General features: G+C 31.2%; 1 protein-coding gene across 1 annotated transcript; it reads right to left on the bottom strand.

Annotated features, from left to right (window-relative positions):
- Positions 1-3,209: 3,209 nt before the first annotated feature.
- Positions 3,210-22,535, bottom strand: LOC143058537 (A disintegrin and metalloproteinase with thrombospondin motifs 7-like). Its single transcript, XM_076232039.1, has 15 exons — positions 22,360-22,535; positions 20,726-20,934; positions 20,265-20,342; positions 17,757-17,898; positions 16,923-17,031; positions 14,697-14,790; positions 14,008-14,085; positions 11,532-11,686; positions 10,730-10,764; positions 9,265-9,370; positions 8,258-8,425; positions 7,451-7,595; positions 5,914-6,030; positions 5,128-5,179; positions 3,210-4,775 (listed from the first exon to the last, which is right to left on the bottom strand). Exons 1-15 carry the CDS (start codon positions 22,448-22,450, stop codon positions 4,444-4,446), a joined length of 1,911 nt encoding a protein of 636 aa, XP_076088154.1. The 5' UTR covers positions 22,451-22,535; the 3' UTR covers positions 3,210-4,443.
- Positions 22,536-26,711: the final 4,176 nt, after the last annotated feature.

The following is a 26,711-nucleotide window of genomic DNA, read 5'->3' on the forward strand; positions in this document are numbered from 1 at the left end:
ATGTATTTAAATATCTATATTTTATATGTTAGCCTTCCAACGTTTTTAGGTTTTTGATGATGATGATAAAGAAAAGTGCGTATCCCGCGCCCAGTTTATAAAGCGTTTTTTTACATTTTTAATATACCTCTCGAAATGATGGCTTAGCAACAAAAATAGTCCCAACCGCTGGAATCAATCCATCTGTGTGATTTCCAGGTTCTTCATTGTTAATCTGGCAGGTTTTATTCCCTGCTATAAAGTTAATAGACTTGCATGCTGTTATCCTTGAACATAGCTTTGCACACGGTAACCACATCGGCGTAGACGTCTCAAACATAACATGACCGCTAAATAGTTTGTCTCTTTGTATTTTTACAATTCCTGTTTCACATAAAGCCTTTGTAAAAAATAGTGCTAATAAGAATCCAATTCTTATTTTAGTTTCCATTGCTTTCAATTAAACGATGATAATTGCAATTGCAATGATAAGGAGATCAGAAGAATGTTAGTTTCAATAATGAAAATCCAAGTTGAAACATCGATGCTTATATATCAACGAAAACGAGGCTTTAGAAATTTCTAATAACTATTTCTATACGCTAGAAATTTAGACAACACTACAACAAATGCCAAAAACTCATTAAAAATATATCAAATAAACACAAAATAAATTGTGTCTATGAATTAGCAACTAAATGAAATTAATAAAAATATAAGAGCTTAAACATTGGTTTAAGAATGCAAATGTTGTTTTGGGGAAGTGTTATCTTGTAAGTATTTTTAGCTTAACAATTACTGTAAACTCAGTTATGCAATATGTGTTTTTTAATTCATAATTGGCTGCCATTGTTAAACAATGAAAATAAACTAAGAGTCAGCTTACTTGTGGTGATTTGTTTTAAGGTTACGTACAAGTACAAATACAATTTTGGTAATTTATTGGTTTTGTCGGTTTTTATTTGGAGGGGTGGGGGGTGGTGGAGGGGCGAAGCTTTTTCTGTTCTTATTTTTTTAATAAAAAATAAGCATATCGCACACTCTTCGGAATTTACCATTGTTTACATTACTAAACATTTCCAAATTGATAGTCAAAAAGAACACGTAGCTTTTCTTACAAACAAAATCACATTTGTCTGTTGCAAAGGTTATATGTGTATGACCATTTCTTTATGTAAATTCTGATACAAAGGATATTGTGTTTACCTTTGGAAAAGTCGATGACCGTAAAAATCTGCATAAAAAGTACATGAACTTTAAATGTTCTTGGTTTTATTTAGGTTTTTTTTATTACCAGTATTTCACATAAAGGCAAAAAAAAATCAAAATTAATAGTAATGCAAAGCGGTTCAGTATCATGCAAATTATATTGAGAATTTTTGTCCGCCGAATTCCCAATCGCTTATATTTCAGAAATAAGGACACGAGCCCGTCATTATTTTTGCTTTTAAAGTTCTGTTATTGATTTAATATGAACATGATCAATTTAAAACAATATTTTAAAACGCATTTTGCTATTTCAAATAGGGAAAAGAAAATTCTTAAACTCACTGAAGGTGTTTATCAAAACGAATACCTGCATCCCATTGATTATAAGGTTGACCAAAACAGCTATTTGTATATAATGCTTAGAAAAACAAATAATAGCACCACTTGCCTATTCTGTTGAACATTAATATCACAGTTTGGAGTATTTCATGTATTTTGTCTGATGCTTGGTCCGTTTCTGTGTGCGTTACATTTTAGTGTTGTGTCGTTGTTCTCCTCTTATATTTAATGCGTTTCCCTCGGTTTTAGTTTGTTACCCCGATTTTGTTTTTTGTCCATGGATTTATGAGTTTTCAACAGCGGTATAATACTGTTCCCTTTATTTATTCATCTAAATGCCTCTACCTTATCATATATCTCGAAGTTTGGAATATTGAACAACTTATTTCCATGTCTCATCCCTACCACACATTACGTAATAATTGATTCTACAATTGTAGTATAGTTTTGTTTTGTTCAAATGATGAGTTCATGTATAATAATTGAAGTAAATCAAATGCCAGGTAATACTTAAATTTACCAAAACCATTTTACGCACTCTATTTCAGACACATTGAGAATGCTTTCACACGTACGGGGATTATACTTTATTGTTCGTTTGTATTCCTATAGAGATTGTACATCCTTTTATACAACTGGAAAATATTTCCAGCTACATGTAATATAAAAAACACATTATGCATGCATACAATACTATATAAAGAATTATTAAACAATGTTTCCCCTAAGAGTTCAGCTTTTTATTAATCAGTCTGATAAATTTGCATAAATGATTCAACATACTGATGTTTTTAATTCTAGTATTCATCAAATCATTAAATTTCAATTTGTTTGGTCTATTTAGATATAATGGTTTCAAATATTTTTCTCTATCATGATTAAATTTGGAACATTTAAAAACATAGTGGAATTCATCCCCAATATCTCCTGAATTACATTGTTTACAATTCCAGAATTATCACTTTGGATTAATACATGGTCGGAAATTACCAGTAGATATCATACGTGTGTATAAATTTCTAAAAGGCAAACAAATTGTCTTGTCGGCAAGTTCTTTTGACTGAACGTTCACGTAATCCTGTACGAGTCACGTCATAATTAGACGCTCAATGTCGAACGATAAATTGTGAAACTCTTAGCTCAATTTGTCCCATTGCTCTTGACTTGGAATCATTTTTTCGAAAGGCGCAATTAAAGTCTTTGGAATGCTTTGCAAGTTTGTTGTCTTTCATGTTTTCTGCATCTGAGGCTCATATTATATGCTTTACCTTTAATTCTAATACCTTTTACAGTTTTGAAATAATCATTTACTTGTGAATGGCTTGTAACCAAACTATTTTTAATAACAATTTATCCTGTGCAGGCCTTTCAATATTATACGAGAGCTACTTTGGTTTTCGTCTCATTGCACAATTTTCAGACAGGTGTTTGATCTGGAATCTTCTTGTACTACAAAAGAGAAAATCGAAGCACAATTATCTGTTTTAAACTAGATTGACATCTTTATATACAATACTCATTAATTGTAACAAAATAATAAATAATTATTAGATGAAACATTAAAACATTTAATCATGAAATTGAACTATTGATACAAATAAAACAAAGTTCAGTATATCTTTATATATATTGCATTATTTTCAAATTCCACAGACAACATTTCAAAACATTATCATGATTATTATGACTCTATCTTAATTTAAAAACATAAACTACAGGTTTTTTGATGAACTCATAATAGATACCAGGATGAATTTTTTATTACTAAAATCGTTGAAATTAAAATTGTTGGAAATAAAAGATGTAGGATGTGCTGTTACAAAGACAAAATACTTCATTATTTTCCTGTAACAAAGAATAAAATAATAAAATATAACCACCAAATATCAGATAATGGACAAAACAGTATACCATAACATTTTCAATTCTATTAAATTCACAATTGTTAACTCAAAATAACTGGTTTTGTTTACTTACTAGATAAATTCAAATATATACTTAATCTGACAAAATACTACATAGTTTTTCTAAACTTGATAAAAAATTTCAGATTTTTATTAATATACACGTAGTGCATATAAATACATTTTCTATATGCAAAATTCAATTCATTACTTGAGGATTTTTCCAAATAACTTGCTATTTTAAGGATAAAATCACATGATACAATTTATTCAATAAAACAAGACATAGAGCATTTCTTATACATCAAATGTGTTTAATTTGTATTTCGCTTATTTAAACTGTGCAGATCTGCAAACAAATTTGTTAAAATACCAAAGATATACACATTTATAACTGATTTAAAAAACATTGCAAAAAAATGTTATCGTGTGTATAAAGGTTATGAATGAACCAATTTGATAATGATAAACTGACAAAAAGTGTTTTATAAATAGTTATTCAATAGCTTTTATTATGTACATACACACTGCTATACAAAGTGAACTATGAACTGATAAACTAATATGACCTAAAGTTTATATTGCACTTATAAAACTAGCTTTAAATTCGTAGATTAATTCATAATGCGCTGTTACATTGTGTTCTCCTAGGTTACAAGCCACATTGAAAGCTATTCGATAAGGATTGCACGATGAATATTCTACAGGAAGCCAACACATGATTATCAGCATATAAAATAAAGATATAAGAAAGCAAGCTCGTTTTATACAAAATTATGCCTTATTGATATAAATACATATGTATATACATCTTAAGTGCAACACACAAAAAACGTGATCAGTGCTCAGAACATGGTGTTATTTTATTCATTCCTTAATAACAAGGAATACAAACACACATTTTATACTCAGAACGATACGTAAAATGACTTAACGGCACAACTCATGTGACACTTGTTGAACGTTAAACTTTTCACTCGTAATAAGCATTAAATGTTTTGCTACCTGTCTTCTAAACGTTAAAATATGAGTCAGAGTAGAAAAATTCAAGACAATCAAAATTAAATCCTAAACAAAACAATTCGGCATTTAGTATCAACGACTTGTCGGAAATGTTGTTTATATAACAAAATATTTTACCTGAATTATCCGTTGTTTGTAATGTGCTATGAATATCGTCCGCTTGCGACGTCATAAATGCAATAGTTGTCGTTTCTGAGTAACAAGTATCACAACATTGTAGTGACTCATTTTCACAATCATTAGGCGCATTAGCGTACATTTCAGCACATGTCCACCCATTACTGGATATAGGTCCTTTTTCGTCACCATATAAACAGTTGACTGGTATAAATTAGCAAAATTAAATTAATACTTTGTGTATAAATATACCTTCTTAAAAAAAAGTTTGTCAATGAGTATGCTTATTATCTACATTTGTAGATGTGGTATCGATTTATATCCTTTGATGTTTCGTGTGTGTCTGTTCACTTGACGGTACCTATTATAATGCTGCAGATACGTTTTTTTATACTGATTGTGTAGGTAAGAATTTTAGCATTCATATTCATTGCCCGTTGAAGTGTTGTAGATATGTAAAAGATTCATGAATTTCGATATCTTTTATTTTGAAAAAATGTAATGTTATTTTATGTGTTTAAGCATATAATTTAGCTACGATTTATCAAACACTTACCATTGCCAGCTGGAGCATTGATATCTGGTGTACATACTCCAGACACACACCACTGCCAAAAAAACATTATTCATTAAAATCAGAACAAAGATAAAATAATGCACAGAACAAAAATGTATGCGCACCCATCATAAAATTTAAATCACGCTTTTGAAAGCAGTAAACATGCTAAAAAATGAAGACAATTAATTTGCAAAACGTACAACTAGTTATAAAATAGAGATACAAAAACAAAAGCACATTCCTGCTTTATTAATTTTTATCGAAATGAAACAGATATACGATCACATGTAAGATCTCGTCTTCCTCACAACACACAATATAAGCAGTGTATTTAATTGGTGTAAAAAGAACTGAAGAGTACTGAAATGAATGCAGGCAAATTGTTTGAACAGTATTTAGATCGACTAAATGACTGAAGAATGATTCATCATTTATTGTACAGACTATTTAGATATTGCTTGGATCAAAATGGCCGTTACATAATTAAATGTATCAATTATTGTACAGGACAGGAATTGCATCTTGTTGTCAGTACGCAATTTAATGCGACAGTTCTACGAAATGCCGTTATTTCTATAAAACAGTTACTGTTCTTTTTGAACACACATAAATCATAATTGCAGGGAGAGTGTAATTTTAAAAGGTGATTAGGCTATTTGGATTGTGAAACAAATGGCTGACCTCTTCCAAGAAAAATGTTCAATTAATCTGTCACTGTAAGTCATTTACAAAAAAAATAATCTGAAAAATATCATCATGTTCAAAGATTTATAAATGAGATACCTTGTGATTTCCACAAAGTGTGCCACTTCCTGCTATGGCTGAGCGGCAAGATGTTTCATCTTGATTAAAGCACCACAGTACACTGCATATTGATTCATAGTTACCATTGTATTGTCCCTAAAACATAACGAATTGAGCGAAGTCAAAGGGATTCACCGATAGCTGAATTTTATTACTAGTAAATGTTTGCGTTAACAAAAACTGTATTATTCAATGGCGTGAATTCATCTAGTGTGAAGCTACGCTAGATTATATTCTAGACCTTCAAATGTGTATTACTCATTAATAGTTATCCCACGATGACGCGGTGTGTCAGTGTAAGATCACCCCGATGGCCGGAGGCCAGAGGGTGATCTAACACTGACACACCAAGTCCGAGTGGGATAACTATTTTACATCCCAGCTGTTTTAGATTAGACGAAAAACCATTTACAATTCATAAAATCTAGTTTAGAACGCCACACAACCATTATGATATACTTTATACATTACTATATGATTTATACCCTTTTTGACCCCCGAACACGGTGCGTAGATACCAAACAATATCAACTCGCCCCACTGGCCAATCGGCCCAACCTATATCGCCACTTTATGAAAAAAAATCGCCCCACTCTTGTTTACCGACTCGCCCCACTTTTGAGAAAGTGTAAAAACAAATGAACAATCACTGACAACTCACTTATTAACAAAAAGGGTTTAAACCCCACTGAATAAAGGTCTGCCAACTCGCCCACTTAAAAAACATCTTGCTTCCTTTAAGTATATTAAATTACTGGTAGTTCGTAGGCATTCGTCCTGGTGTAGTGGTTGTGTCGTGGCTTGATATGCTAAAGGCCTTGAGTTCGAATCCCAGCATGAACACTGGATTTTTTCTACGTGAATTTTGATAGTTAGTCTTTTCCGTATAATTGTATATTTAATTATAAGTTTTATAGTGGATTTTACATTCCCGCCAAATTGTTACAGCACAAAGGAAAGCATGCATAACAAAGAAACTCAACCTAGGGTGATCTGGTAGGGGTGATCCGGCTCAGATCACCCCTGTTAGAACAAAGGAGCTGGGATGTAAGAATAAGGGCAAACCGTTTCATTTGTAAAAAGATTAACTAACCAATGCCTGCAGTTGTACGCATGTATGACTATCTGTTTAGCGGTTGAATAAAAGAATATCTGTCTAGGTACTTTTAAACATCTGTCATCTTATGTTTGGGATATATTGATACAAAAGTCTTTTGAAATGATATTGCGGACTATGCACTTTGTAGGTAAAAATGTGTGTTAAGATGGTTGATTGATTGTATTTTAATATTACGTCCAGTCCAGTGGAATATTTATCTTATATATTATGGATCAGTTTTTATATGAAGATGAGACATATTGTCTTCTGCATACTTATAAAATTGAGAAAGGAAATGGTGAATATGTCAAAGCGACAACCACCCGACCATAGAGCAAACAACAGCCGAAGGCAACCAATGGGTCTTCAATGTAACGAGAATTCCCGTTTAGTTTATTTAAGACGAACTATCCTTACCCTACACATGTATGAACTGGTCCCGTAAATGTGACCACACTGGGCGTCAGCGTCATAAATTTGTCCTGCTAATGATTGATTGTATGGTGCAAGAGCAGTCGGATCGAAATTGGCTCCCAATGTCTTCATACAATTATTGCCTGACCTAAATTTCAAAATATGAATATAATTGATACATCAAGTAATAGTGTGTTTAACTAGACATTTGAAATATCTATAATCTAATCATTTCATTTATGAATGTACTTTAATGTGAATCGAGCTTGTATACTACGACATATGTATATGAACAGTATTGGCGATCATAGCAAATTTAATTATTAAAGTTTCGAATTCAAGTTTTTATTTCACAAACCCTTAACCAGGTTATGTGAACAAATATAATTGAACATAAATTAACACAATATATCAATATAGGTTGACTCAATTAGCAAGTTCACATATATACATAGTAGACATTTCCATATATATGGATAATATCAAACATATAGCATGTATAGACAGAAATTGACAAAAAATTACAAAAAAATATTGTACTTCTTATATTTTCATGATTTTGATTTCGAAATGTTTCGAATTTAATAAAGTATTGAGTGTTGTTTAAAATAATCTTTGAAGAAAAACACTCAGATGCAAGACTGGCATGGATTGTAATTCAATAGTACTAATTAATTCTGGCAGAGTAATTAACGTGGTACTGTAGACCATAACCAACACCATCAGGACAAAATCTTCATGTCACACTTCCAACTGAAAATACAATCCCACCATCCCGAACCAGCTGTGCAATTCTCAGTTAATACTCACGAGTCAAGTGCATCTATCTTTAATGTGAAGTTATTTATTGAGCATGTAGAAAATTTCCATGGATTTGTTGCTTTATTGGGGTCTTGTTGGGGACTGTTTGAGTCAGAAATTATATAACCATCGGTTCCATTGCACGAGTTTTGCTCGCCATCATGTCTGGCGCTCAGACTGAAAACGTAAACAATTGTTATTACAAACATTGACTAAGGAAGTTTTTCAGTTAAAACAAAAAATACATCATCATAACCACAATTTAAAATCCTGCTGACTAAATCACGATCGCTTAAAGACTGATTGAAAAGAAATTATTGCATCCTGAAGAGAATATTGCTGATTTTTTTCTGAAATACTCTATTCTGTATTGTTTTAAAGATACTATGTAGCACTAAGAACAACTTTTGCCACAACTGATTAAAATTATAAGAATTTCAAGATTATATATATATATATACGTCACAAAACATACATCACTGTATGGTGTGCAACGCTGTGGTTAAAGGAAGATGTCTGTTGTGTTATTATTCTGCGGTTTACATGTTGGTACGTACTATTATATTATTTATGTATGCTGAGTAAACGTTTGTTTGTACTGTGTTTTTGTCACATAGTCTTGTCAATTTAGCGATTTCTTTTTAAACATTGCCATATACTCGGAAGGTTTAGCTACCAAAAAGAAAGGTTCAATCCACCATTTTTCCTTAATGCCCGGTACCAAGTCAGGAATATGGTAGTTGTTATCGGATTTAACTTCTCTCACTCGAGTTATGACTTTTGAACAAAAGTATGCTACCGTTGCCTTTATTTAAATGCTCGGGTTTGTTTTGTTTTTTTTAAACCATGAGAAATATAAAGATTGAAAGGATTTATTACCAAACAGTTTTGCAAGAAACAAAACCTAAAATAAACATTGAATTTAGGTAGATATCTCAAATTTGATCAGTTTGAAAACATCTCTTTATTTTAATCTGACATAATGATTAAAGGACATATTTGAAGATGTAAATTACCTGTGTCCCAGATGATGTGCAGCTACAGTTATGACAATGAAATCAAACCTCTCCTGTATAAGAGATTGACTATATACACCACAAATGTCACCTACGAAGGATACTCCTACAAATAGGTTTTAAATTAAGTTGCGCTATCTTACAATGATTACTACTAGATGGAAACGGCTTATAAATAAACAATCGCATATTAAAGAACAGCAGCTTGAAGATTTATCTAAATTGCCCTTATTCTGTTAATTACTTAACTTCTAATTTTTCACAATTTTATCATTGTAACCGATGCATTGGTAACATTAGAAATAAATCGTACCAAATATTACAAAACCATATTACGTCACCGTTAAAAAATGCACAATTAGCTGCCATGTATGAGTATTGCTATGTATAATCAAGATCACTGAAAGTTTCATATCAATACTTATTATTGACTTGTTCAAGAAAAACCTCGATCACGAAGTTATTTAATCATCTACAAATGTAATATGTGCAATATGTGCAATACTTAAAATTGTCACTATGTTTTCTTCTTTTATTTCGGACGATTTAAATAACGATAAACGTGAAAAGCTTACATTTAGGTTTCCCAACTTCCAAATACCTGAACTACTTGTTTCAATTGGTATGAATAACAGGAAGAATCAAAATTCGTTTTTTGTTTTTTAAAGTTCTTGCATTATATATGATGAGTTCGTATATTTTAAATGTGTAGGCATATCATGTAGACAATGCTATTAGATATGTACAAAAGGTATTTCAAAACAGATTTATATTTAATTTTAAGTGATTATGTCATGTAATGTAACTAGCTTTCTCAAGTGTATCCAGTCTGATAAGAAGTGGCATGCTTAATAAAACCAATTTAATTCGTCCGTTTCACTTCGTCAGAAAAACTTGTTTTTTCCAATCTTATGTGAAAAAAATTTTTAAACTGAAACTAAAAACACTTTCAGTCATATATATAGTAAGATGTTCATTTTTGAATAATGATAACGTTTTGTAGTACATTTTTTACTTACATGGAACAAGGTATATTTCGTTTAATTTTGTTCATTGATTTGTTTCTTCTTTATCTATTTGTGAGTTCACTGAATTATTTTGTTTGATAAATTATTCTAATTCCTTGGTTTTTTTTCATTAAAGTTTGAAGCCAATACCATGTTACCAATAATAAAATGAATATTATTTTATGGTTGTTAACTTAAATTCATATCCGCACCACACTGAATGGAATGGGATATTGATAAGTGATTAAGAAAATGCGTTGAATTTCAAGGTTCAAAACAGACATTAAATAATGAAATAATGAAATAAACTCGAAAAAAGGCTTGCTCCGTATAACATTGAAATCACTTAACTCGATTTGATATAATGCAATTTTCAATTTTCACTCGATATGAAACCTATAAAACATAAGTGTAGATCATAAAAAAAATAATTGAAATATACTCGTTACTTTACATACCCGGTTTTGAAGTTCCTTTATATTCCAAGTCATATCTGCAGAGAGAAAAAATCTTTATATATGAATCGTTTTAAAAAAGCAAAAACTGTTGCCATCTCAGTTGTTCTCCTTTAATTTACTTAAAGGGCATACTATTCAGTTCAAATATTTAAATACATTTCGATTTGTCTCAGTTTGACTTCGCGAAAATATATTTTCACGTTAGCAAACGTCATTACATTATTATAACTGTATCGTATGCCAATAACTCCATCTATATTCATATTTGTTAATATCAGTGTGTTTTACAATTAGTGTGATAGGTTTGCAAAATACCAAAACTTAATTTGCAGTACTTAAATGAAATCAACATTATAATGAATGTTTTTCGTGGAATTAGGAGTTCATGGTATCTTAGTTCATAGTAAAAGAGACGTCCGAACCTTCGACATTACCAACGCTTGTATATTGTATTGTAACTATATGATAAATTATGACCGAACATTCGACATTATCAATACGTTTAAGATGTATTGTAACTAGATGATAAATTATGATTTAAATTCGATTGTCTCTCATTAACCGGGAAGTTCTAAACTGCGATAAAATCCAAATGCTTCATCGCGCTGTACACATGCATTTTACGTAAGTCTGAAAAGTCCCGTACCTACAAGTATGTTACATGTATGCATGTATTAATGTCCGATATCCTGACGTCTCTTAACATATGTTATGTACGTTCAGTGTTCTAACTGGCTTTTTTTTTTAAAGATAACTCATACTGTTTTTTCCGAGTCTGTTAGAACTGAGTAGCAGACATTACCTTGTGAACAGCATAGACTGATCTCTTTCCGGTAATTGTGATGAATTTGCTGTAATCCAAGCATTGAATTTGGTTATGCTTTGTATTGCATCAACTACGTTTGGTGTAACAGTTGTATTTTTGATACTTTCGGTCCATGGGGCGTCATCAGGTGTCTATTGTTATCAAAATACGTGTTATTATAACTTAACCCCTCAAAGAAAGTAATTAATATTCACAGTTGTATTTAAAATACACGGTTAATATATAACACTTGACATAAATGCATAAGCACTTAGTCTATAAATTCCATGAATATGCTACTACTATTTTAAGCTAGTTCTTGTTTAATAAGGTTTCTTGATAAGACCATCCACCGTGTTATATCCTTCAAAGACCTTCAAAATATTCCCGTTATAAAGCAAGTTTATTTAGAAAAAAATCATTATGCATGAACTAAAGAGGTAGATGATTACAAAAACTCATACATCATAAACAACCAAATAACGTCTTGGCGAAAAACAATTAAAAAAACGCGACATTTAGCCGAAAAAAGTCATGTGCTTTTAAAGAATTAACAGTTGTTCTTCCTCAAGTGATCGCCGTCCAAATTGAAATTGAAATTCGTTGATAATTACATGTATTTAAGATTACATTAGAGGAAAAGAGGAAAGTACTGTAACAGATGTAAAGTTAATAAGAACATATCCGAAGAGAAGAAAGACGTCAACTTTAACTATCAGTGACATCATGATATAAAATCTGGATAAACCGGGAGATATGCTCAATTTCAACCGATTCTCACTGTCAATTGCTATATGTAATTCATGATAGAAAGCAGATGTTTCTGTATCTCTGATATTTTTTTTAATTTTAGGTCCGTGACGATATATGTGTTCAACGTAGTATTCATACCTTAATTTATTCAACCCTGATTTTATTGATTTTGTATTTACGTTGTGTCATAGATAAAGTTTATTGGTTCAGTGTATATAATTTTAACCTGTGTTAATATGTCTTTTAATTGAGTTAAGCTATTTCAATTGATATTTTATAGTGTGTCTTTATAGTTGTTATGCTACACTATTGTTTCAGAGAAGAGTGTAGGTTGGTACTAAGTCGGGAATCTGATGTTCAGTAGTTGTCGTTTGCTGATGTGGTTCATAAGTATTTCTTGTTTTTCGTTTTTTTATTAGACCGTTAGTTTTCCCGTTTTTATTGTTTTATATAAGTCATTTTTGGGGCCCTTTTTAGCTTTCTGTTTGTTGTGAGCCAAGGTTCTGTGTTGAAGACCGTATTTTGACACTAACGGTTTACTTTTGCAAATTGTGACTTAGATGTAGAGTTTTCTCATTGGAACTGACACCATATCTTTTTATATCTAAACTTGATTTTGTGATAGGACATCTTATATATTGAGGAACGTTAAAAAATCATGCTTCTTTTAATGTCGTGTCTTATATAAATAGAGAAACAAGAGAACCACAATGGTTTTACTAGGAATACCGATTGCCTGTTGAAAAACAATTCTTCAAAAGAAAATAAATATTTGAAGATTTGTTTAATAAGAGTTGATTTTCACATGGTATAATACATCTCGTCGTTTAACATGTTTAATAAAATATGTATATGCTTTGTTTTGTAAAGAAGGAAAAATTCCAAATGGATTTTTAAATTGATATACCGATTCAAACTGAGAACACCAATGCAAAAATAAAACAAAACAAAACAGACGTTAAGCAATAGTTTTCAAGACACACGATTAAACTGTAGACTAAACACACAATACCCATCACATGTTGATGTGATCTCATGTCATGCAAATGCTTCGAAAATGGTTAGCAGTACTGATCTAGATGTTACATTCGTGCATATTAAAATTGTGATTCTGTCATAAACTTGTTTAGAATTGAGTCTTGAAGTTTGTTTATTGTACCTCAGCAATTTTTTTCATATGAGACCAATCGTATCGCTTTGTTTTTAGATTATTAATTTGGAGTTCAGTTTAGTATAGTTATGAATTGTTTTTTGCCTGTGAAATGTTATACAACAAATATTTCATGTAATGTATATAACTTCAAGGGAAACATGTTGATATTAATCGGAAAAATGCGCCAAGTAATAGACTCTATGCAAAACTTGGGCATTCTTCAAAAATAAATGAAGGGGTTCTTTTAAGGCTTTTATATGTATGATGCCTAGAAGGCGGTACAGTTATCTGTAGTTGTTAGGATGTACGTCGTATGGTTTATAGTTGTCACGTTAGTATGAATACCACACATGCTTTTTATATTGGTTTAAAAAAACATTAGAACGTCTAATGCCCAAGTTCTTATAAAATGCATATACATACATTCGAGACACTTGCACATTACACCATGCATTGCATATAAGTCTCTTCAAAAAATTTTCCAGACGAAATACTTAATCAATTCGTTGTAAGGGTCTATTGATTTGAGTAAGAAACAAACAGTTAAAATATACACTATGACTATACCTGTGATATAACTATCCCAGCAAATAAGACTGATATTGTATAATCAGTTGTCTTTATATTCTTATACATAGCATCCATCTGAAATTAACATTAAGTAATTGCTAAAACAAAACATCACATTTTCAAATACCTTCAAATTTTAGGGTGGGTATTTAACTTTTCGCCACTAACTCTAATGATATCCTTAAATAGGTTTTTGGTGTGTTTTGTGTTGCTCAATCTTAAGTTTCCTGTGTTGTTAATATTTATAGGTGTTTTTCTTTTCGTCTTTTTTTTCGCCATAACTTTGCTAGTCAATTTTCGACACATAAGTTTAAATTTCCATATAGTATATTTCGACTCTCGGATTAAATGACTGGTTTTGCTTTTGTATATTGAATCATTCACAGAGACTTTTTTGTACTTCTTATACCTTCTTAAGGTAAGTAAAATACAAAACCTGTAGTGTAGTCCATAGTGAAGTAAATGTTATGTCCTTTTCAATAAATATAGGTACATCGTTTTCAAAAGCACATACTGTACATTGGCTAATCGAATAAACAATCGCTGACAATTGTATCATTCGACTTAGTAAAGATAGGATTAAAACTGAAATTTCTGTATAAAATCAATGCGACAGCAATCGAACAAATATATGACATGTCTTAATACGCAAGACAAATGAGCTTAACTGATGTACGTTCACTTACCCCATTTATAACAAAGGCATAATATTGGCGGACTGATGTTAGTGCGTTAGTTTCTTTTTCAGAAGTTGTTGACGCCTTACTTAGACGGTACCAACTGAAAGATAATTTAGAATAAACTAACTTCAAGCTCCGTCACCTTTTATTAGACAAAACCTACATGAACATTCTTGGGTATACAAAATTAAATACATATACTGTTTTGTCTGCAAAAAGTAATACTGTCATAACATCTAAAATGTTATCCAAATTTGCTCTATCAGTGCACACCTAATTAAATGGGCATTAAAAAAGTCAGAATGTGAATATATATGTTCAAACTCTTTTAAGTCATTTTTTAGAGTTACAATTTATGACTAAAATCAGCAAAGACCCATCGAAACAACATCTGATAAACAAATTTAATAATACTTTTAGATATTTGGATGATATGTTGGCTCTCAATAATGACGATTTCAGTATGTATACTACAGAAATTTATCCTGTTGAACTTACTTTAAATAAAGCTAACACTAACAATGACCACTGCCCTTTCATCGATCTTGATATCTATATCACTAACGGCTTAATACTAAAATTTATGATAAAAGAGATGATTTTTCATTTCCTATCGTTAATTATCCATTTATAGATGGTGACGTTCCCTTGTCACCATCTTACGGTGTTTATATATCTCAACTTGTACGATTCGCTCGTGTATGTAAGACTGTTTTAGATTTTAACGAGAGAAATTTATGTATTACTGAAAAATTATTACACCAGGGTTTTCGACACAAACTAGTCAAAACGTTTACTAAACATGCTAAAGTTTATCATCGGTATAAGGACATCATTCGTAAATATAGCTCAACATGCAGACTTCTTATACGTTCAGGTATTTCACAGTCAATTTTTTATGGAAATATTCTTTACAAAGCACGAAAATGTCACTATTCACCTCAGAAACTAACAAAACCTTTAAATAGACTTGTTAAGAAGGGATATAGTTACGATACTGTTGTCAGGTCATTAAAGATTGCATATTTTGGCGTTAATATTGATTTACTTATAGTGTCTTTGCATCGGAACTAAACACATTTATTCAACAACCAGTTGTAGGCATCACACGGGTTATGTTCTTCTCATATACGTTATGATGGTATGATATTAAACCCCTAACGGGAAGGATTTTGCCTGATATTCATATAATGAAATCATAATCTTTCAATCAGTTTAATTGAAGTCTGGAGCTGGCATGTCAGTTAACTGCTAGTAGTCTGTTGTTATTTATGTATTATTGTCATTTTGTTTATTTTCTGTGGTTACATCTTCTGACATCAGACTCGGACTTCTCTTTTACTGAATTTTAATGTGCGTATTGTTATGCGTTTACTTTTCTACATTGGTTAGAGGTATAGGGAGAGGGTTGAGATCTTATTAACATGTTTAACCCCGCCGCATTTTTGCGCCTGTCCCAAGTCAGGAGCCTCTGACCTTTATTAGTCTTGTATTATTTTAATTTTAGTTTCTTGTGTACAATTTAGAAATTAGTATGGCGTTCATTATCACTGAACTAGTATATATTTGTTTATGAGCCAGCTGATGGACGACTGCGGGTGCAGGAATTTCTTGCTACATTGAAGACCTGATGGTGACCTTCTGCTGTTGTTTTTTCTATGGTCGGGTTGTTTTCTCTTTGACACATTCTCCATTTCCATTCTCAATTTTTTTTTTTAAACAAGCAACACCCAATTGCAAAGTGGTGAACAAAAAAATATAATTTTATTATCCATGTCTATTTTGCATCGTGATGGCATCATTAAAGTCATATGAAACGTGTTTGAATATGTCAACGACAACGACAGTAACTCCCTGACATCACAGGTGTGTTGTTGTATAAAAAAAAAATCTTTCAATTGTACTATGCCATACTTTCGTATATTGTAGTGTAATGAAATGGCGAAGGACGTTTAACATTTGTAGCTAGTTTTTGTCATTTTTCTTGTTTTGACAATTATCAAAGTACACTATGCTAACAAAACACATAATCTATGGGGTAAAATTCTACGAAAACTACATGTTTAATGTCCTCACCTAATTAAAGTTTCTGAATTGCAATATATGTTGTTGTTTTTTAAACTCATAGTGCACGTTGATTATTACTCAATTTAATTGATACAGCCTCTTAAGGCCATCTTTAAAAATAAGTGAACCATATTAACATGATTATTCTATTGTCAGTTTACTTACTAATCATAAATAGAATAGTCACAAACAATCAAGAGTTCTATTTGGTTCGATCCTGTGGCTCTTTTCTGTCGGTGATGTGTTTTTATTGATAAATCTTTAAACAGATCATCTACAAGAACATTTAAGTACAGAAGAATTGAAACATCAGTAAAACACCTTTCACCAAATGTAAATTGGTTATAAATATAAATTTACTGTTAAAAAAACTTAAAATTTTTGAAAAACTACCGCTTTTCTATTACCTTAGCTGTATTTGGCAAAACTTTTAGGAATGTTTGGTCCTCTATGCTCTTAAACTGTGTAGTTTCTTTGAATTGAGCGTCACCTGTGAGTCTTTTAAAGACAAAACGTGCGTCTGACGCTAACACAACAAGAATGTGTCCCAGTTACACGGATGCCCCACTCGCACTATCCTTTTCTATGTTCAGTGGACCGTGCAATTGGGGTAAAAACTCTAATTTGGCATTTAAATTAGAAAGATCATATCATAGGGAACATGTGTACAAAGTTTCCAGTTAATTGGACTTCAACTTAATCAAAAACTACCTTGACCAAACACTTTAACCTGGAACCTGCACTATCATTTTCAATGTTCAGTGGACCGTGAAATTGGGGTCAAAAGTCTAATTATGTAATCTATTTAATAGTATTGGCAACGGGCGCTGTAAGAATGATTGGTCGACCTTTTATATTTACATTTGATGAATATCGAATGTTCCATGTATTTATCTTCATCATAGAAAATATGAGAAGCCAATAAGTTAATTTCCTCAAACCTTCGGTGTATTAATATCTTTAGGCATTTAGCTGTATTTCTTACAAGTGTTTACTAACCAGTTTGTAATCCATCTCCAAATTCTGTACGATTTCTTATTTCTTTAATTATTTCAAATCTGTTGCGTCCGGACTGTATTGCAGCTATTTCATCTAGACTTTTGAGGATAAAACTGTTACCACCAGAATTGAAAGTACCGAACTATAAATGAAGGTTAGAAATTATTTTGATAACAACTGCATCTTTCCATGCATCACAATTGTTCTTTAAAGTATTGCAAAACACTAAATGATATAATTACCTTCCGTGTTGTATTGTCCGCATTAAATACTGAAATCACCCCCAGTTTTTGTAGGGATTCGTGATGCCTTTATTTTTCTATATTGTGTTTTTTTCTTATCTATGTTATTTTCAGTTTATTTCGACTTGTGATTTTAAATTTGATTTTGTTATCTTTCGCCTCTCTTTTAAAGTCCAATGGGAGTGTGGAGATAAAACACAGAAAAGCAGTTTTGATAAAAATAAAAAAAAATAAAAATAAAAAACAACCTCGAAGAGTTTAAAAATCTCGTATTTTAGTTGTATAGGAGATAAACCATTGCACTTGGATCTCAAATATATATCTCCATTTTCAATAATAGTTAGACTCATAGCATCATTAGATTAACAAAACGGCTAGTCAAGAATTTCGAAATTTTTCGTCTAACTATAGGACAGAAAAATGTCCGATTCTTTTTTATTTATGATGTTAGCTGAACACTTTCTTTTTAAATGAAACTCCTCGTAAATGTCCTTGGTGTTAACCTACAACCGCATTTAAAATATCGATAACATCCAGTGTCGGATCCAAAAAGGCGTTGAGGACAGTTCCCTCGCCTTTGTTGGCATAAAATCGTCCAAGGTTTTTTTTCATACACTGCATTTTCTGTGATTTAGACTTCTTAAAAAACATCCTAGTTATGTCCTTCACATGCATTATGAGGTTACAGATTTAAAGAATGCGGAACACTAAATTGCTTAGTTATATCATGAATAGATAATAAGTATTTTAACCGTTTATGTAAATTATGTAACAAATGACTGTAATAAAATCATGAACAAAAGATATTTTAAACTTTTTATGTAAGGTATATATATGAGATATAGAAAACAATTATGATTATGCGATTAAAGTTATTTTACACGGTAACAATAGCGAAAATATAAATCAACAGATTGAAATGGTTTTCTTTTTCGTTTTGTATTGAAATGTAATGCTTCACAGAACAAAATAAAGGGATTAGTCATCATTGTATTGAACCTGAAATGTTGAAATGAATATTAGCAATTTGTTAACCAGGAAGATATTATAATTAGAACATATTCATCAATTCTCGCCCAATCGAAAATCAGGGTGTTTTTTCATAGCACATGGCTTCCCGTCACTATAAAATGCTACACATGAATTACTATTCATTGCAGATTAATTATGAAAGTGAACTATGAACAATTTCGTTTAAGAAGTGTAAAACTTCAATGTCCAAGAGCTTAAAATATTTTATGTATTCATTGAAAATAACCAAGTATTATCTAACCTATAATTAAACATGCAAATTCGTCTAGCTGACCTTTTATATTTCTTTGTGTTCAATAAGTTATATTTTTAATTTGTCTAAATGGAAATCATTTCACAATAATAGTTTTTCTATAGATACTGTATATATAAATACTTTTGTATCTTAGTTTGAAGGCAGGTCTGGTACTGTACGGACCTTGCATATAAAATTTAAAGTATTGGTATTCCGTCTTTGGGTTATACAGCCAGAAATAAAATATGGTTAAAAACTAAACGACTGCAAACAAAAACATTTTTTTTTTGCAAAGCAAATGTCGTAGTTACATAAATATTTGGTAGAACACAACAATGAAACACACATTGTACAATAACAAATGACTGTGAACACATTAACCTTGATTATATACGGAATTGACGATCAAATCACTGGACGCACAGACCAGCGAAAATTATACTAAATTATCCTATTTGGAGCATACTTCGAAAAAACAAATAAAAAAATTGACATAAGATGCTTTGATATGTACGAGGGTCTGGATGGAGATTACAGAATAGAGAAAAAAATGCCAATACTACAGAAAAATTTGCCAATAAATTAACAAAAAAAAGGCCCAACAACTCAACAGCAGAGAATAATTTGTATAAAATATGAAAGATTGAGAAAATGACAAATAAAAGACGAAAGTCTTCAAAAATGAAGGACCCTATCCAGATATGTTTTTGTTTTTAAATCACATCCTGTGCCATTTCCTTATAGCATAGGCATTACTACGAAACATCCACTAAACACATTTGACAACAATATAGTTTACCAAAGTTCAAAACTCGAAATACAAAATAAGTTAAACATTCACAAGTTTAGCTATATTATAAAAATTATATCATCGTGCCACTCTGTAAATCCAATCCCTTTCCAACTGATTTTTTTTTTTTACAGTCTTTTCGAATTCCATATGGCAACACATACAATTTAGTTACCTTCATGTTATTTACTTTTATAAATATATCTTACCATAGTTTCCGACAGTTCCTTGCTCTGTTGCACAACAAACGATGCTCCGTTTTTAATATCTTGATAAAATTCAGACATCTGTAATAATCAAATTTAGACCTGAGCGTATAACAATGATTCACACCCTTTTCTGCAAAACAGCATATCCATAAAAATATGTTTACAGCATTGGTCATAGCATGAAATAACTTTAAACAAATACCCAAACTAAACATATACATATTACAGTGCGAGACTTCATTGTTTCTCGATCTTAGTCCAGGATGATATAATCCAGTCCCTTGAAAGAACCTGCAACAAATTTAAATGTACCAGCCTTACTGAGTGATCTGTAATCTGCAACATCGATTTTGCTGGAGAATAAGAACTTTTTATTTGCATCTTGTATTCAGTACTTTTATTATTCAAATTTGCAATAACGCGCAAAATTCAGTATGGATATTTTCTCAAAAGACATGTACCTTTTCTTCTTGAAGTATTGCGTCTGTTAGTATTCCTTGTCTCAATGTCATTGTTGGAACATTCGTCCTAGTGTTATCATTCCGTACTAAATGAAAATGAATTCGTGTCCTTTCAACTTTTAGTGCAAGGTCATAAGTCTGTGGATGAAAGCTGTTGTCGGCTGATCTTCTCGTTCGCAGACCTTGTGATATTTCAACAAGAATCTCTTCTGTAAAATAAATTTTAAAAAATACATATATAAAATTAAAGAAAGGAATAATGGATGCTTAGATATATACATGAAATACGATATTTCCACTTTTTTAGTTTGAAACATATTTTGCTGAAATTTGCATAAGAATACGTACCAAATACATGTACTGCTCTATTTTTCTTTTTTAATTCTATAAATGACAGCTACTATCACGATTGTCGTACCCTCCTATTACGGTTAACAAAGACCTCAGAGCAACCCTTTATACTTATAGTTTCAGATACCTTGTCCTGTTACATTTTATAAAAGTCCCATGTTTCGATTCAAATTGTAAAGGGACTTTATACATTTGTAGTCTAGAGTATAGAATAAATCCCATGCTATTTCGCACATTTTTGGCTATGACACAATATCTTTACGGAAATCCTGCACCGGATTCGCTTACGAGTGTTTTGCAATTCATTTCATTTTAACTAACAAATTATCATGGTTTAATACACTTAATATCAGTAGGTACACATCTGAAGTATTCAATGTAAAAACGTTATAAACAGTCTGAGAAAAAAAAAACTTATTCAATGCCAGCATATAAGACCATTAGATCAACAGGAGAAGTTGCTTTTAATGGATATCATTTTTACATTCTTTGTGCCGTTTGCGAAAAGGATATGTTGACTAACTAACATATTGCAGGCCAGGTAGATTATAGCAAGTTTTAATTACCGTTTAGACTTTTTCAGTTTACATTGCACAATATTTTATAGTTAACTTTGGTGGCCTTACAGAGAAATGTTCAAGCAACAAAGTTAAACAAAATCAATGATAATGAGATTGTTGTTTTTATGCATATCACGTCGTTGATGTTTACATTTAAGATGATACTTGCGACCTATGTTTGTTGCTAGGGATAATTTTCTCTTCTCGGCAAATATAAAAAAGTAACACACACAAAAATGAAAAACAAAATACACCCAAAAGCGATATTTATTGAATATTAATAGTAATACAAATGAGAGGCCGAATTTCATTTACAGTGTCATGGAAGGTGACAGTCTTAAGATAAATATGGCCAAGGAAAAAACCTAGTTTGAAAGACAATATATTAACATTTGATCACTATTTTGTCTTTCGATGATGATTAACGTTGTTAATGTTTACACCTTATAGGGATATTTATTGAATATTAATAATAATACAAATGAGAGGCCGAATTTCATTTACAGTGTCATGGAAGGTGACAGCCTTAAGATAAATATGGACATGGGAAAAACCTAGTTTGAAAGACAATAGAAAATAATTTGATCGCTATTTTGTCTATCGATGATGGTTAACGTTGTTAAAGTTTACACTGCCGTCGATTCAAATACCGAGAGAGAAAAACCAAAATTATACCTTATATCAAATTTTTAATATGAAAGTAGGAAATTTACATTAGCTTACCTCTGTATACCACATTGTCATGGGGTGACCATCTATAAAAACATGTAACTTTCGAAATCCATAATACAACAATAACTGACAGAATATTCATTCTGGGTTGTAACTTAAGAACAATGCCAGAATCATCGGTATGAAAAACTAAAATTCTTCTAAATATCTAACAAACTGTTGCCTGTTCGGTGTCTACTTTTAAAGTATTATTCAATTGAAAGCTTTAACGTTTAAATACCTTTGATTTACTAACACGCAGTTAAATTAAATAACGTATCTTATAATCACTAAAAGGAAGTCTATTAGCATAACCTCTATGTCCGGATTTGGGTAAATAATTCAAACTTCTGTTTTGAAGAATAAACTTAGATAAACGGAAAACAGAAGGTTAACTATTTTATCCTTTCCTTATAGCCTAGGAAAAAAGTTGCTTCGTATAATGGATTTCTTTTAGACAATAGATACTTACTATATATGCATAAAGTATAAAACGATAAAGAAAAATATTTGGATGGCGTTTGAAAAACCAACTATCATCTTCACATTTTTATACCAGATATATTTAAAGAGTGATCACAAGTTCATGTTGGGAAGATAACAAATAAATGCAGTTTAACATTATATAGTTCCCTTAAATCCATAATTCTATTTTTTGTCATACGCGTTATAAAACAGCTATATAATGAGTAATAAGACCTTCTGTAATTAAATTTCTTTAAAAAAAAAAGTGGCGTAAGACACCAAAAAGACATTCAAAGTCATACATCGAAAATTGACTGACAACGGGCGCCACGAGGGAAAAAAACAAAATACAAACAACAGATGAGTACAAAACATATAAAAAAATTAAAGACCAAACAACACGAATTCTAAGAAAAACGGAGTTTATCTTACATGTGAAGTTGGTCCAATTTGGTTAATGAAATCCGGTTCCACATGTGACACACATCGGGTTGATCATGTTAGTACAGTATACATTTTATAGCTGATGCTCTTTCAGGCATAGATTACCTTAGCCGTATTTGGCACAACGTTTTGGAATTTTGGATCCTCACTGCTACCCAACTTTGTACTTGTTTGGCTTCATAAATATTTCGATTTGAGCGTCACTGATGAGTCTTATGTAGACGAAACGCGCGTTTGGCGTACTAAATTATAATCCTGGTACTTTTGATAACTAAAGGTATCGCTATTTTGTGCATTTTTCCTTTGATCTTTTTTGTGATAATTTTTGAAATAATGCTACTCGCTTGAGATGGAAAATTATCGCTAGAAACTAAGGAGCCACGTGGCGTTGCTAATGAAATTGACATGAATTCGGCAACGTCGTCAAAGGTAAAATATAGATAAACAGGTTATCATTGGTCATCTCAATTCGATTGCTTTTCTCGTTGAGATAACCAACGATAATCTATAAGTACTATAAAAAAAGAAGATGTGGTATGATTGCCAATGAGACAACTGTCCATAAGAGACCAAAATGAAACAGACATTAACAACTGTAGGTCACCATACGGCCTTCAACACACTAGTTGAGTGATAACGGACGTCATAGTAGACTCCGAAATATATAAAAGAAACTAAAATGAAAAATCATTCAAAATGAACAAAGGCTAGAGGCTCCTGACTTGGGACAGGTGAATAAATAGAATGTTCTTTGTACTTAGGATCCGTTGTTGCACGAATGCATGTATTTCAAATTGTCTGGCGTTTTTTGTTTTTTTTTTATATCACACGACCAACATAATGTCGAACAAACTTGCCAATTTTATTTTGGTTTTCTTTGTATAACAAATGCTTACAAGACATGGTTGACTGTGAAAACGGAACTAGAAACAATTTATTTTACCATATCCTTCTAGATTATCTGTGTTTGTCTAGATATATTTCTATGTATCTAATTTTAAAAAAATAGCTACCATAAGACAACTTTACAGTTGGTATCACTTCGTTTGATGTATTTGAGTTTTTGATTTTGCCATTTGATTATGGACTTTCCGTTTTGTGTTTTCCTTGGTGTCAGCTATTTTGTGAATTTATTTTTCAATACCAATATGTGTTCAATATAAAACTTATCATTCATGATAACACGAGGTCCCGCAATCAAGATATTGAACACACACAAATCCATCCATCAGTGATACAAAAAAACAATGTTTCAAGCGTATGAACCTTATTTAATAAATTTCAAAGTGCTATTGTACTTAATCATAGATATGTTTGCTGATATAGTCAAATTTACAATAGTGCTCGCTCAATCTTAAATTTCGTAATCTTAAATGGTCTTATTTAGATCTGTATATCGTTACCTAACCTATTTTGTTTAAATTATTTCACAATGCATAAGGAGAAATTGTAATGGGATATTTTTAAAGTAACGATTGACCCTCAATTGTTGTGCAAATGTTACGTCACAGACATGCATTCATATACAAACAAACAGGAACCTTATTATAAACGTGAATTAATGGAAATGTCATCTACGATATGTTTTGAATACATACTAAAACATTTACGATTCATCTTAATTGATTCTTTAGAGAGTTTCAAATTATCTGTTTTCCGACGTAGTCGGTATAGTTTCGGTTTGTGCCCTTTGAACTTAAGGACGCTTAACTATGGCAACAGAATACGCATGCTCGAAAATACTTTCTGTGATTGGACAAAATGCTGTCATGGTGGGTTATTTGGTTGTGTTTGAAAAAAACGTCTCGTTAATTATATCGTGATGGAAAGCAAGTGAAAAACTATAAATATTTGAACTAGATCTTACAAAGATTTATATTTTTATTAAAATAATTGTTTCTCCAATAGCTCTTTGCATCCGTGACAGCTGTTTATTCGGGACAATTATAAATTTTTAATGTAAACTTTGTTGTACGAACGTACATGACTTTTAGAACGCACCTATGCATTTGAGATTTCCGCGGGGTTTTGGTGAATGTAAACAGAAAGATACGAGGAACGAGAATACTGAACACAAACAGAGAAAACGTTATTTAAATGGTATCTTTGTGCTTCTGAAGGTTATCGAAATGATAGTTTTAAACATATACTCAAATTTAAATACGTCGGATATCTTTTTTACAGATAGTTCTTGTTTTGAATCTATAAGAACCAAATGACGCAAATAACATCCGTGTTTGAGCATTTAAAGAGGTAGACCTAGGTTAAGGAAGATAACTCATAAAATCATCAGTTTGTTTGTGTCAACCACTTTCATAAATCATGTAAATATATTCTAAGCTTCTAGGTAACATAGATTATTTCCACTCTGTTTCAGGTAAATGCTTAAAATACATTGATGAAACTTGACTTTTACAAACGCATTACTGATTTAATGAGTTATCTCCCTGCACCAAGGTCTACCCCCTTAACATATATTAGAAGATGTTATATGAGTATCGATAAGACAACTTTCCATCCAAGTCATAATTTGTAAAAGTAAACTATTATTGGTCAAATTACGGTCTTCAAAATGGAGCCTTGGTTCACACTGAACAGCAAACTATAAAGGGCCACAAAAATAACTAGTGTAAAACCATTCAAACGGGAAAACCAACGATCTCATCTATATAAAAACGAGAAAAGAGAAATATTTATGAACCACATCAACAAACGGCATCCACTGAACATTAGGTTCCTGACGTAAGATAGGTGCAAACAAATGCAGCAGGTACCAACCTTACAAATAAATTATAAAAATAAGGGGTGAAATAATGAACAATTTTAGAAAGTCAACCATAACCATGAACAAAGTGCTGCCATATAACGATGAAAACCTTGAACAAAATGTTGCCAAATAGAATAATATACACATGTAAAAGAAAATAAGTTTGTTCAAAAATAGAGTTTATGCATAAATATATATTTGTTGTCCATAGTAGTGAAAATGTATAGTCATACCAAAGAATTATCAAATCTGATATAAATCAAAAATAGAGAGACAAGATATAACTTTGAATCAGTAAACATTAATTGACAAAAAGCATTACAAATTGTATTTACAGGTCAAATTAACATTTAAGTTCGATTTGAGAGAACTCGTAGCTTTTGAAAGCTAGTTTAAAGCTAAAAACAATAAATGATTAAGGAAAATCATGTATCCAAAAACAGAACTCCCCAAAATATTTTCAAATCAATTCAAGAACATAGCAAGAACTATGCAAGAGACAAATAATTTTATTTAGCATAAAAGCTTTCAGTTATATTTTCTTGCTTTTTTTTCAAACAATTACAAATGTGAATACCTTCAGTCAAGCAATGCTTCTTGGTTTGTCACAATCCTAAACATGAAAACTTTAAAGGGAACTGTCTAAGAAAATTGTTAACCAGTTGGCCTTGTGTTGAACATATTCGTT

The sequence above is a fragment of the Mytilus galloprovincialis genome, chromosome 14 (genome assembly GCF_965363235.1).
Source record: "Mytilus galloprovincialis chromosome 14, xbMytGall1.hap1.1, whole genome shotgun sequence".
Lineage (NCBI taxonomy): Eukaryota > Metazoa > Mollusca > Bivalvia > Mytilida > Mytilidae > Mytilus > Mytilus galloprovincialis.

What these genes read in the sequence shown, in the direction of transcription:
- LOC143058537 (XM_076232039.1), bottom strand. Translation starts at nt 22,450, where the DNA reads ATGAATATTCTGTCAGTTATTGTTGTATTATGGATTTCGAAAGTTACA. An exon ending in AGGAACTGTCGGAAACTATG is followed by an intron (nt 17,899 to 20,264) that starts GTAAGATATATT and finishes CTTCATTTATAG; the next exon opens with TTCGGTACTTTCAATTCTGG. An exon ending in CAATGCTCCAGCTGGCAATG is followed by an intron (nt 4,776 to 5,127) that starts GTAAGTGTTTGA and finishes AATTTATACCAG; the next exon opens with TCAACTGTTTATATGGTGAC.